Source organism: Xenopus laevis, chromosome 1L (assembly GCF_017654675.1).
Source record: "Xenopus laevis strain J_2021 chromosome 1L, Xenopus_laevis_v10.1, whole genome shotgun sequence".
Taxonomy (NCBI): domain Eukaryota; kingdom Metazoa; phylum Chordata; class Amphibia; order Anura; family Pipidae; genus Xenopus; species Xenopus laevis.
Genome location: NC_054371.1, coordinates 154,438,453 through 154,452,767, shown reverse-complemented (window position 1 = coordinate 154,452,767; position 14,315 = coordinate 154,438,453). Strand labels below are relative to the sequence as shown.

The window sequence follows — 14,315 nt, the reverse complement described above, 5'->3', positions numbered from 1 at the left end:
AAACAAATTCTCCATTCTAACACCCCCTCCATTTTAAAAGCCTAGTTATTTTTTGTGTTATTTTCTTTTTAAGGTTTGTGTAATTGCCTCATAACAGATACATGTTTAAATTCTTATAATGTTTTAGGGAACATAACATCTGCTGGGAGTTTATTCCATGTGTTTATAACTGTTAAAGTAAAGTAGTGCTTTCTTATGTTACATATCGGTCTTCCTCCTTTTATTGCAAAAGTGCCAACTTTTCCATATTTCTGTCATAACAGGCTTTGTGCAGATGATAGCATTATATGCTAAAACAGGGTATAATGTTTAATAATCTGCCCTACACAACAATAGGCATGTTATGTAGGTATGTACATATTTAACTATATGTTAAGTTAAGTGAAACCAGACACTCAGAACTCATTTCTGGCCATAAGAGAACTCACATTCTTCTGTGCAGTTGGTCATATTTTAAAAATAGAGGTTTTATCAGGGACAGGAAGTCCAAACCAGGGACTATAGAGGAAAATAGGGGCAAATAACAGCTATACAGATTGCCAAACGTGCAAATCTGGGCATAATTTTACCACCCATGCGCAGGGCCAAATAAGCATGATCCAGTGACAATACACAGGTGCTATGAAGGCATGATGAATGAGGACCTCATCAAGAGAGTGATGGCAGCACAGTCATTTTTCACCATTCCAAGGAATTTTACATAGCAAAGGCAAGAGTTTGGGCAGGCATGATTTGCAGAAAACACGGACTGACTATAACGGCTCAGTGTAATAAAAGCCATTTTAACCATTATGGAGGGATTAAATAAATGTCTCATGTGCACTATTACATCGCACAATTTGCATTTTTTTTTCATTCTCAAAAAGTTATCATGGTAAACAGGGTTGTCTCAGCTGTAGTGGAATATTATTGGTGTATTGTTAGTGATGTGGTATTTCTGGTATAATTCTCATCAGGTAGCATCTTTCATTGCTCCTGTAATGAATATCATGACACTTTGAGCCACAAGTGTGCACATTTGAGTGTATCATAACTACCCCACCCCCCAATGACCACTTCTTTATATTCCACTAAGCCTCCTCCATGTCTATTCATACTACATAATTCTACAGGCTATTACCGGCAGCTCACAAAATGCCATGAGCAGATCCAAAGAGGGTTGCAACTAATTATAATTGTACAATCTTAAAAATTACAGCATAACCGCCTTCTAGTATACTAGAAGAACCATGTTTATATACCCCTCCTCTAGCCTACTGATGTTGGCTGGCTTAACCGCCTAATTACATCATATTCAACTTCCTGCCAATGGTTTTTTTTTTTTACTAATCTGTTACTATACCACAACAAGAAGGATGCCAAAAATGTCAACACCAGTCCTTAAGTACAAAACAATTACTATTACTGGAGTAACACTATTGTGCTGTAGAGTATTCATATCATCCCTTTACAATCTGTGGATGCCTTTACAGTATTTTAAAGAGGATATACAGTATGTCACAATGCATATTCACACAAATTTTAGGTACTGAATACAACTTTTTACAGAGGACCCAGGCGTAACTATAGAGTGAATAGACCAAACAATTGCAAAGTGGGGCTAAGGGCAGCAGAGGGCTCACTGGTCAATCCAAATGCTGTGGGGGGATGAAAAACATCTTAAATGTATTTAAAAAGGTTCACAGATAAAATTACACAGGTAAAAATTGGTAAATAAGACTAATGTTTAATATTCAACTCTTATTATTATTATAATTATTGTGTATAGTGTGTTTATTCCACTGCCCTTAACAACTAAAGCATGATACATATAAAAGTCAACTATAACCTGATACATGGAGACAGGATATGAGGGACTATATTATTATTATAAACATTTATTTATGTAGCGCCAGCATATTTCGCAGCGCTGTAAAGTAAACGTGTATACAACTAAATCACATCAATTACATACATAGAACATGTGGAGTTACATACAGTACTTCAAAACCAATACAGGTACAAAAGGTGAGGAAGGCCCTGTGCAAAGGAGCTTACAATCTAAAGGGAAGGGAGTAAGACACAAGGGGGCAAATTCACTAACCTCCAAAAATTCGCTAGCGCCAGCTTTGCTCACAGCACCAGGTGTAGATTTGCCAGGACAGCACTAATTCACTAAAATCTGAAGTTGTGGCCAGGGCGCAAAAAGCTGGCAAAGTTGCACTACTGTTAATGCGCCAAGCTAATCGAAGTTGCGCTAGCGTTGCCTAATTTGCATACGGCGGGAATTAAAGTTCAATGGACGTAAATGTTGCAGCAAATACATTACACTACACAAGCCTGGGAAACCTTAATAAAAGAAAATAGAGTTGTTATATAGTGTATAGTTTATGTGCCATATTTTAGGAAATGTAGGGGGGAAGCCGGTTACCCCAAAAAAAATTTACACTCTTTTGCAGCCTATCACCCTGGTAAAAGGAAAATTCCGCCAGCATTTTTTGGGATTTAGACTTAGGTCTGAGCTGGCGAAGGCAAGACTGGCGCAAGAGGTAACGTTCAGTAAAATCCGCATCTTAGTGAATTTGTGTAGTTATGTCCTTTCGCCAGCGTTCAAATTCGCCTGGCGTTAGGGAGAGAAGTACCGCTTAGGGAGCGAAGTACTCCTTTGCTAGCGAAGTTATACCGGCTACCGTTAGTAAATTGTCAAAGTTCCGAAATGCGTTAGTCACGTCGCCCTTTAGTAAATTTGCCCCAAGGTGTGGGAGTGGGCAGGATCAGAATTAAGTGAGTGAGAGAGTAAGTGAGTAAGTGAGTACTGTATGTGGAATTGCATTTGGCAGTTAAGTAGAGTGAGGGTAGGCTTCTCTAAAGAAGAGTGTTTTAAGAGATCTTGGTAGATATATAATTTTTTGGTAGTTGTTGAGTTTGTTTGAACAGTCAAGGCAGAAAACTTTTTGTGATCTATAAAATTGTGAAAAATGTCAAATCTCACCACTTAAAGATAGTACATTTTTTGCAAAAGTTTATCATGGGAAAAGTTGTGATCAAGTTTATCATGGCTATTATGATTTTAAACTTGGATTTTAATAAATATTCCCCAAATTCTTGTTTGTACATGAATTTAACACCATTGGTGCAATAGATAACATTTTTTGTGTAGGAAAATGGTAAAGGTTTTAGGGACACCTCCAGTGCATTATGTTAGTGTCCCTTTAATATATGGCCCTTCGGGCTCACCTTTAATTCATAATGCTATATGGCTGAGAGTTTTATGCCATCTAATGCCTAATTCCAGGCAGTGGCATTCTGTAGCTACTAAAGCAAATAAAGTACTGTCTTGTATATAAAAAAAGGGGCAAAAACATAATTTTGCCTCTTTTTAGGGCCCTGGTAAGACCTCACTTGGAGTATGCAGTGCAGTTTTGGGCTCCAGTCCTTAAGAAGAATGTAAATGAGCAGGAGAGAGTGCACAAATTGGCAACCAAACTGGTTACTGGGATGGAAGATATAAATTAAGAGTGTAGATTGTCAAGGTTGGGGTTGTTGTGGAAAAAAGATGCCTGTGAGGGGACATGATCTTTAGGTCATTATAGACAGATAGCAGGAGATGTTTTTTCCAATAAAATAGATCACCACACCAAAGGCCCCTTTAAACTAGAGGAAAACATCTTTCATTAAAAGCAACGTAGGTTGCTGCCAGATGATGTTGTAAGGGCTGTTAATGTCTTTAAGACATTAAGACATTTAAGATTTCTGGCACAAGCATAATATCAAAGACTATTGTGGTACTAAAATCTACAATTAGTATAGATATTGGGATATATAGTTTGCTATGAGTGTGTGTATGTATGTGCACTGGGTTTCATTTGGAGGGGTTGAACTTGGTCTTTTTTTAACCCAACTTAACTATATAACTATGTAACTATAAGATGGGGGGTACAGCGAAGAGCCCTAAAGGAGCATCAAGCCCAGTCCAGTTGCCTGGTTGGCTGAAGGATTTGTAAAAATATGTATCTGAGCTTTTAAACAAATCATCCATAAGATGCATTAGTTAAAGAAACAAAGTATGAAAGCACCCTGCACATGGGCAGAGATATCTGGTGTGAATGATCTCTCTAGATGAAATGGAAACATATGGGCAAGGTTCATTAATGACAGAATGAACCAGATACCCTTTCAGAGTCAGAGGTGAAAACAGCTCCATACAATGGCATCTTTCTTGCTGTCAGAAGGCAAAATATTAATAGCCTTTACAGTGCTTTAGTCCTTCAGCCATGCAATGGCATGCAGCTAAGTAATAGCTCCTCAGTGCAGCTAAATCTACAGGGAACCTTTCATAAGCATAGACAGCCATTTACTAGACAGAAAGAGTTTTAACATTTTGGGGGCAGAAGTTTGCTTGCCGAAGGTTATGCTGGAATGCTTGCTTCAAGAGGTGTTTTCTATGAAAATTCACAAATGTTATAGCTGCAGTGTGAGTCTGTTAAAAGATCATTTATTCAAAATTCTTCTTTATGTAAAAACGTTACATGAAGTCCAACAGTGTTACAGATATAGTGCATAGAAGTTTAAAAAGTGAAATATTCCCATGCTGTGTCGGCACAAGAAGGTAAATCTGACAAGAAAGCTCCATAATTTGTGAAACTAACCTCAAGCCCTTGGATATCTCTAATATGCAGAGTGTTACCGGGTATAGCCAGTTACACATTAATATTAGCCACATTCTGTCTCAGCTAATTCTTATCAAAAATCCATGTTAATGTCTATCTTATAAGTATGGCTATGATGTCCCCAGATTAAAGTCAGCGTCATTAGTAGAATTCCAGCTGGTGTGACTAGATCTGTATAATGATAGAACACTTCTGTGAGCAGTGCCATGGCTGTGATTTTCCCAGAGAAAATAGCTGCTATCAACACACCCCATATTCCATTGGCCTAAACTATTTCCTTGCCAAGCTTTAGCAACAGCTGTGATACTGAAAGCTGCCTATGCTTGAGCTTGGCCATTACTTTGTATGTGGTGACAGAGACACAGACACTTTGTACAAAAAAAAGGTTACTGCAAACTCATTTAACCTTATCTAGGGCTAAAATTAACTGATCAGTGATACAGTATTAACTGCTACTGTACTTTACTGTAGTTATTAGTAGCCCTGCATGTCTGCCTAATTTTCACAAATGTTGCCACTATGGCTTATTCATACACTGAAATGTAATAAAACGGCTCACTTAAGTGCCCTAGGTACAACAAGAGTGACATCAAGCATCAACAGCAAGACTCAAATCTTTTATATAAGATGATTTTATGGAAGGATGTAGGCATCCCCTCCTGCCTAACTCACATGTCATTCAAGAGGTGGTTTACCTTAAAGTTAACTTTTAGTATGTTATAGATTAGTTCATTCTAAGCAACTTTTCAATTGGCCTTCATTATTTATTTATCATTTTGAATTATTTGCATTATTTTTCTTCTAACACTTTCCAGCTTTCAAATGGGGGTCACTGACCCCATCTAAAAAAAAAGGTCCTGTAAGGTTACAAAATTATTGTTATTGCTACTTTTTATTACTCATCTTCTACTCAGGCTCTATTCATATTCTAGTGTCATATTCAAATCAATGCATGGTTGCTAGGGCATTTTGGACCCTAGCAACCAGATTGCTGAAATTGCAAACTGGAGAGCTGCTGAATGAAAGCTAAATAACCACACCCAGATTTGTGTAAAGACCACAAAGGCACGGGCAGCAGAATTTTAGGGGAGGCATGCCGCACAGCCAACATTTCAATGGGGTTGGAAGTACTGGGGACATGTGGGAGATTTGCTAGCTCTTCAAATGTCCCAGGTACAAATCATTGTGGGAGGTGGGAAAGTGGAAACCAGAAAGTGGGCGACGAGTGGTCCCGGCCTAGGTGCCCTCTATATATAAATCTGGCCCTGTAAATAACTCAAAAACCACAAAAAAATATAAAATGAAAAACAATTGCAAATTGTCAAGGAATATCACTTTCTACATAATACTAAAAGTTAATTTAAGCATGAACAACCCCTTTCAGGTAACAAAGTAACATAGTAAGTAAGGTTGAAAAAAGACACATGTCCATCGAGTTCAACCTTTTTTTTTTTTTTTTTTTTATTAACTACCTATCTGCCAGTTTATCCAGAGGAAGGCAAAAAACCCATCTGAAGCCTCTCCAATTTGCCTTAGAGGGGGAAAAATTCCTTCCTGACTCCAAAATGGCAATCGGACTAGTCCCTGGATCAACTTGGACTATGAGCTATCTTCCATAACCCTGTATTCCCTTACTTGCTAAAAAGCCATCCAACCCCTTCTTAAAGCTATCTAATGTATCAGCCTGTACTACTGATTCAGGGAGAGAATTCCACATCTTCACAGCTCTCACTGTAAAAAACCCCTTCCGAATACTTAGGCGGAACCTCTTTTCTTCTAATCGGAATGGGTGACCTCGTGTCAGCTGGAAAGACCTACTGGTAAATAAAGCATTAGAGAGATTATTATATGATCCCCTTATATATTTATACATAGTCATCATATCACCCCTTAAGCGCCTCTTCTCTAGAGTGAACATCCCCAATTTGGCCAGTCTTTCCTCATAGCTAAGATTTTCAATACCTTTTACCAGCTTATTTGCCCTTCTCTGTACCCTCTCTAATACAATAATGTCCTGTTTGAGTGATGGAGACCAAAACTGTATGGCATATTCTAGATGGGGCCTTACAAGTGCTCTATACAGTGGAAGAATGACCCCCTCCTCCCTTGACTCTATGCCCCTTTTAATACAGCTCAAGACCTTATTTGCCCTTGATGCTGCTGACTGGCATTGCTTGCTACAGCCAAGTTTATCATCTACAAGGACTCCAAGGTCCTTTTCCATAATGGATTTGCCTAGTACAGTCCCATTAAGGGTATAAGTGGCTTGGATATTTTTACATCCCAGGTGCATGACTTTACATTTATCAACATTGAATCTCATTTGCCACTTAGCTGCCCAGATTGCCAGTTTGTCAAGATCATGTTGCAAGGATGCCACATCCTGGATGGAATTAATTGGGCTGGATAATTTTGTGTCATCTGCAAACACTGATACATTACTTACAACACCCTCCCCTAAGTCATTAATGAACAAGTTAAATAAAAGTGGACCCAATACTGAGCCCTGAGGGACCCCACAAAGAACCTTACTCCAAGTAGAGAATGTCCCATTTACAACCACCCTCTGTACCCGATCCTGTAGCCAGTTTCCTATCCACGTGCAAACGACTTCATTAAGCCCAACAGACCTTAGTTTAGAAAGCAGTCGTTTGTGGGGCACAGTATCAAACGCCTTGGCAAAATCCAAATAGATCACATCTACTGCCCCCCCACTATCCAGAATCTTACTTACCACATCATAAAATGCAATCAAATTCGTCTGACATGACCTATCCTTCATAAAGCCATGCTGATTGTTGCTCATAATGCCATTCATTAGGACAAAATTTTGAATGTGATCCCTTAACAAGCCTTCAAATAATTTGCCCACCACAGATGTCAAGCTTACTGGCCTATAAATGCCAGGCTGAGATCGTAATCCCTTTTTAAATATTGGAATAACATCAGCTTTTCTCCAATCCATAGGCACCATACCAGATGACAGTGAATCTGAGAAAATCAGAAATAAGGGCTGGTCTAAAACTGAACTAAGCTCTCTTAGAACCCGGGGGTGTATGCCATCAGGCCCTGGAGGCTTGTTTACATTAATTTGTATTAAAGCTTTTTGAATCGTATCCTGAGTCAGCCACTGACTAGATTGAGCTGAACCATTCGTGCAGTTATTAAGTGAGCCTGTGAACCCAGACTCCTCTATTGTATACACTGAAGAAAAGAACTGATTTAACACATTTGCCTTATCTGTATCTGTTACAACCATACTGGTACCATTATTTAATGGAGCAACACTCTCAACCTGCGTCTTTTTACTATTAATATATTTAAAAAACTTTTTAGGGTTAGTTTTCACCTCCACCGCAATTAACTCTTCATTTCTTTTCTTAGCCTTCCGGATTGCTGATTTACAACATTTATTACAGTGTTTATATTCATAGATAGAGGCCACCGGCAGACTCTAGATGCAAGTTCTCTTTGAACGAGCGGTATAGGTTAAGTTGTTTTAGCACTAGCATCTGGTGTCATAGTAAATCACCCACAATTTGTCGTCAATACTAGTTGTCTAACATCAAGGACTGCTGCACAAGTGTAGATACAAATATTGCCATCCTACCAAGGATCTGAGACCTAGAGCGGCTCCATAGGCACCTAGTATAATCTGATCATTCAACGCAGATGTAAAAAGTTCTGTATCCGTTTCTCAAGACTCAGGATAATCATTGTGCTTCTCCAAATTGTATTAAAACATTATTATCCTTTATTTCATATCTTTAAAAGCTGTCAGCAATGGCCTAGTGCAAAAATTAATAACTACAGATCCCACAATGACCCACGATGGTCATAAAGAGCATAATCTCAGTGTACAAAAAATCACAACTTCATAGATAACACCTAGTATATTACCGGATAGGAAGGATTCATTTAATTCGTTAAAAATTTGTGGAAGATATAGCCATGGAGCTAAAATATGTAAAGCACATAGCTTCATGATGATATTGAGCACATTTAAAATTATGGGTACTGGGAAAGAATATAATTGTAAGTCATGTGAATTGTCGGTCAGAAAATGTGATCTATTTAGCCACCTGTGTCTGTGAACGTCAGTACATGGAAAGAACATCCAGATGAATGAAAGATAGAGTTTTAGAACATGTGGCTTGTATAGAGAGAAAGGATGCCTCTTCAGCAATTGCAAATCATATCTTGAGTGAATACAAGAGTAAATTTTGGAAAGAGAAGGGGAGATAAAGAGGAACTTTTGAATAAAGAAACAGAGCAACCAGCAGGTCTAAATAAAAATTGGGAAATTAAATATTATATAGATAGGTAGAGGTACATAGGTGGGAGAAGGTGTATAATTTTTCAAAAAAATATTTTTGGTATATTAAAAATTGCAAGGGAGTTAAAATGGTGAAATTTATATATAAAAATAGGTGAGAAATGCTACACTTTTCTTTAAATTATGAAAATAAAATAGAACTGTGATACTCCATGGCGTACTTTGGAGTTGTAAAATGTTTATTTTAAAGGAGTTTTAAATGTGTAAATTATTGGAGATTTAATAGTGTGCATATAACTTTACATGCTGGAATTCGTGAGATAGTGGTGAGCTCCACAATCGCGCATTAGAGTGTTTTTGTAAAAAGTTCTCTAGTCTGAAGGGGCCAATACACAAACCAAGGTATAGCTGATGAGTGTTATAGGAGGAACAATGGGAGGCATTACAAAGCTAGAGAAAAGGACATAGGTGTTTAGGCTGACAAGCATTTGGCCCAGGGGTGCTGTGCCAATGAGGCTAGTTGAGACCTCCTCAGGTGGCAGCACCCCACCAGTTGCCAGGGGCTGCAAAAAGCTGCACAGAATAACTTTAAGAGACAAATTTCCAGTTATCACACTGGAAATTCAGATCTTCTAGTGCAGAGATTGCGGTGGGGGTAAGAATTGCCCTTGATCTGTCTGGCCCATAGCTCTCTAGTTAAGCTCAGTTAAGCTCCTGTATAAATATATATATATATTGTCAAAGATATGAACAATCAGTTATAACAACTCATATTCCATTAATCTGTACGTTCCCAATGAAGAGGCCTGCCCACTTACATGGCATAATGTTTTTTTTTTAAAAAAAAAACCAGTGAAGGCATAATACAGCTACTGTATATATGAAAAGCACCACATATACAAAACCAGAAAAGAATTACAGGTCACTACACAAACGAAAAAAAGGTGTATGATAAAAAAAAACCATTTTCTTAATATTGTTATATAAGTATTTTCCAAACACTTCCTTTCTTTAATACATTGTATATCATTGTTATAACTATCTACCCTGGTGCTGTAATTGCATCTGTACAATTTCTTCCCAGTATTTCTGATTTTCCTTTTTCAGCCCATCCCTCCCCCACTGAAAAAGGAAATGGTTAAGATATTTCATGGGCCTTCAAGCATGACATGGCAGTATTGCACAAGACATGATAAATACACATGGCTTGGATGCACAACCATATTGTATTTACACATGCATAAATATAACAATATGGGAAACTTCAGTGAAAACTTTGAAGGACTGGATCATTACAACTATAAAAAAACGGAACCTTTAGGCTGGCTGAATAAGTTCAACATATAAAATATGTAATTTCTAGCCATATTCATTTTTAGGGTTTGGTTCTCCTTTAATACAGAAGAAGGTGCAGAGTGCAGCAAACCCTTTTTAAATGAGAACTAAGTCACTGACTCGCTTGAGTCAGGGGTCTTCATATGTATCCAGACAAAAATAGTCAGCACAACCTTGTTAAATCTTCTTACTTTCTTTGGATGGGTGCAAGTTCTCCAGTGGCCACTTTCCACCAGCAAATGCAGTCAAAGTACGATATGAACAGCACCACAATTGTAATAGAAGTTAAAATGCCTTTATTGCTCAAGTGACCGCCAGGCGGTAATGCCCGTCACTTGAGCAATAAAGGCATTTTAACTTCTATTACAATTGTGGTGCTGTTCATATCGTACTTTGTCTTCATATGTATCCCCTAAGATCTGTAGCCTTTCAACAAAAAGGCTCAGTATTTTTTTTAAAAGTGAAACAGCATTTTAAAACAACAGGCAAAAAAGACAAAGAAATTGAGATATCTAGCTGATTGTGTACATATATACAACATTCATTTTTTGCATGTTCTCAATTCATTAATTTTAGATATGCTAATGGAAATGATGTCTCTGGGTGTATTAGAAAGCAATAATGTTTTATTCTGTTAATCCTCTTTGTCTGCATTAAGTAAATTATATAAAGCTTTTCATACAGATATACAAAACTAAAAATATTATTGTTACCTTTACTACAGGATGTCCTCCTGGAGAAGCCTTCACAGCTCCCCTACTTCCCTCTGTTTCATAATGAGCACGGTGATGGGTCCGTGGTTGCATCTCTACTCTCAGCTCCAAACCCTCAAATTGGCTGGGTAGAGGCCAGTCCAAAGGGGGCAGAGAGGAGGACCTGAGAGAGAATTAGAAGTGAAGTATTTGCATAATTCTCTAAAGACACAAAGTATTATATACGATACTCAGTTACATTTAACTAGATCGTGCTGTAAGATCACCCTCTGTCCAGAACACAAAATAACCAATTTCTTAGCATACACAAATTATCCACACTCGTTATCTCTTACCTGAATATTGGACTTTGCCCTCCAACCCTAGCTTTTGACCAGGCCAGAGCCGAAGGAACAGCTAGATAATCCATTCCTGCATTTTCTTTCCTGTTTTGATGGAAAATACCAGTGGCCTCCTCAGACAAAGATGTTTCTGGAGGAGAAGTTATTACAGGGCTTGTAGATTCCTCAGGTCTTACTGGGGCCACAGTCTGTTCTGCTGAGGTTCTCCTGGCCTTTTGTGGAATGTTATCTCCTCTCTCAGCAGATGGGGTTGGCATTGGTTGCTGGTTATCACAAGGCTTTGGTGAAGCATCTCTTTCTAATACAATATTATCTTCACCAACACTGCCCCTTCGAGAGTGGGCTGGGGAAGGAGACCCAGTTTGCTGCATAACCTCTTCATTAGAATTTGAATATCTTCTTTTTCCACAGGGGGATGTAGGTCTGGACACTTGGGCATGTGGGTATGGCAAAAGCAACTCTTCACGTGGTGAAGGTGAGGGTCCTGAAACAGAGCTTAATGACCAAAAATCCTCACTTTGACCACCCCATGGCTTTGGAGAACCCCTTGGAGATCCAAGTGGGGAAGCCAAAGTGAAACGCGAGGCAGCCTCATTAAGTTCTCTCTCAACCTCCTCACACATCTGTCCCAGAGAATCACAAGAGGAGGCTTCAGAGGACAAAAAACTCCATGAAGAATGGCTACTTGCTGGACTCGGGCTCAAGAAGGATTCACGGTAACCAAATGGATCTGGAGGCAGGAAAAGTTGGTCCCGAGGGGGCCTATCATCCCACATGTCTCCCCTGCCTTGCTCCTCTGATTCCCCATCACTGTTTCCTGGGGAGTCACTAGTAATGCGTATACTGGGACACTCTATAAAACGTGATCCCCCTAGAGGAATGAAACGTGATGGTTGGCTGAGATATGTCCCATTCAGATCTTTTTCAGAGGCACGTCTTGGAGGTGGAGAGTGCATGCCAGCCCTGGAAACACATCCAATCCCTCCTCCATTTTCTCCAGCATTGAAAATTACTGTAGAGTCAGATGCAACTGCATAGCTTAAGGAAAGCTCATCGGCTTCTTGATCTGCAGTGGAATAAGAAAAACAATGGGGGGAATATTTCTGAATGCTGTTTACTTAAAGCAAAACTGTTGCTAAATTATATATTGCTCTATTTCCAAAGATTAATGTGTAGAATAGATAAATACATTCTTGTTTGAAATTTGGGTTCAGTTTAAATTGCTCTAGTATAAACAGTAGTAAGTAACACTGGCTTCTTTGCCATTGGATGGTTAAAGTGAAACTTTTTGAAACTTAAAGTGATTGTTCACCTTCCAAACACTTTTTTTTCAGTGCAATTGTTTTCAGATTGTTCACCAGAAATAAATCTATAAAATAATCTATAAAGTAACCCTTAAAGGAGAAGAAAAACTACCAAAGCAATTTATTGGCAATAGTTTAGCCACAATAGTGCAGATTATGTGACTATATTTATTCTGCAGAATGCTTTACCACCTGAGTAAACAGCTCTAGAAGCTCTCTCTGTTTCTTTAGGATATCAGCTGCCATATTAACTTGGTGTGCCATAATTTCTTTAGGGATGTAGCGAACGTCGGAAAAAAAGTTCGCGAACATATTCGCGAACTTGCGCAAAAATGCGAGCGGTTCGCGAACGGTTCGCGAACCCCATAGACTTCAATGGGAAGGCGAACTTTAACATCTAGAAAAGACATTTCTGGCCAGAAAAATGATTTTAAAGTTGTTTAAAGGGTGCAACGACCTGGACAGTGGCATGCCAGAGGGGGATCAAGGGCAAAAATGTATCTGAAAAATCTGCCTGTGTGTGCTTGGAAGAGATAGTGTAGGGGGAGAGCTGTTAGTGATTTCAGGGACAGATGATAGTAAGCTTGCTGGCTAGTAATCTGCTTGATACTGCTCTGTATTGGAGGGACAGAAGTCTGCAGGGATTTGAGGGACATTTTAGCTTAGGTAGCTTTGCTGGCTAGTAATCTACTGTTCTCTTTAAACAACTGCCATACGTTGACCTTGTAGGCATTGTTTGCCCAGTTTTTTTGGACGCAGCCACTGAAGCACAGTTGCCAGAAAAAATATGCCATATAAATGCTGAAAATAGTAATTTTTCGCCATACGTTGACCTTGTAGACATTGTTTGCCCAGTTTTTTTGGACGCAGCCACTGAAGCACAGTTGCCAGAAAATTATGCCATATAAATGCTGAAAATATAAATTTTTTTGGTTGCAGCCACTGAAGCACAGAGGCCAGAAAAATTATGCCATATAAATGCAGAAAATATGCATTTTTTTGGTCGCAGCCACTGAAGCACAGTTGCCAGAATAATTATGCCATATAAATGCTGAAAATATAAATTTTTTTGGTTGCAGCCACTGAAGCACAGAGGCCAGAAAAATTATGCCATATAAATGCAGAAAATATGCATTTTTTTGGTCGCAGCCACTGAAGCACAGTTGCCAGAAAAAATATGCCATATAAATGCTGAAAATAGTCATTTTTTGCCATATACGTTGAGTCAACGTATGGCAAAAAATTACTATTTTCAGCATTTATATGGCATATTTTTTCTGGCCTCTGTGCTTCAGTGGCTGCGGCCAAAAAAACTGGGCAAACAATGCCTACAAGGTCAACGTCGTTGACCTTGTAGGCATTGTTTGCCCAGTTTTTTTGGCCGCAGCCACTGAAGCACAGAGGCCAGAAAAAATATGCCATATAAATGCTGAAAATAGTAATTTTTTTGGTCGCAGCCACTGAAGCACAGTTGCCAGAAAAATTATGCCATATAAATGCTGAAAATATAAATTTTTTTGGTTGCAGCCACTGAAGCACAGAGGCCAGAAAAATTATGCCATATAAATGCTGAAAATATAAATTTTTTTGGTTGCAGCCACTGAAGCACAGAGGCCAGAAAAATTATGCCATATAAATGCAGAAAATATGCATTTTTTTGGTCGCAGCCACTGAAGCACAGTTGCCAGAAAAATTAT

At 38.6% G+C, this 14,315-nt stretch overlaps 1 protein-coding gene across 1 annotated transcript in view; it reads right to left on the bottom strand.

The window, feature by feature from the left end:
• The window catches only part of nfatc4.L (nuclear factor of activated T cells 4 L homeolog), a 47,225-nt gene that overhangs the window by 16,060 nt on the left and 16,850 nt on the right, over positions 1-14,315 (bottom strand). The window contains exons 2-3 of the mRNA XM_018259865.2: positions 11,309-12,380; positions 10,974-11,136 (exon numbers count right to left, since the gene is read on the bottom strand). Of these exons, the coding sequence (XP_018115354.1) occupies positions 10,974-11,136; positions 11,309-12,380 (1,235 nt within the window). The remainder of the gene's footprint in view (positions 1-10,973; positions 11,137-11,308; positions 12,381-14,315) is intronic.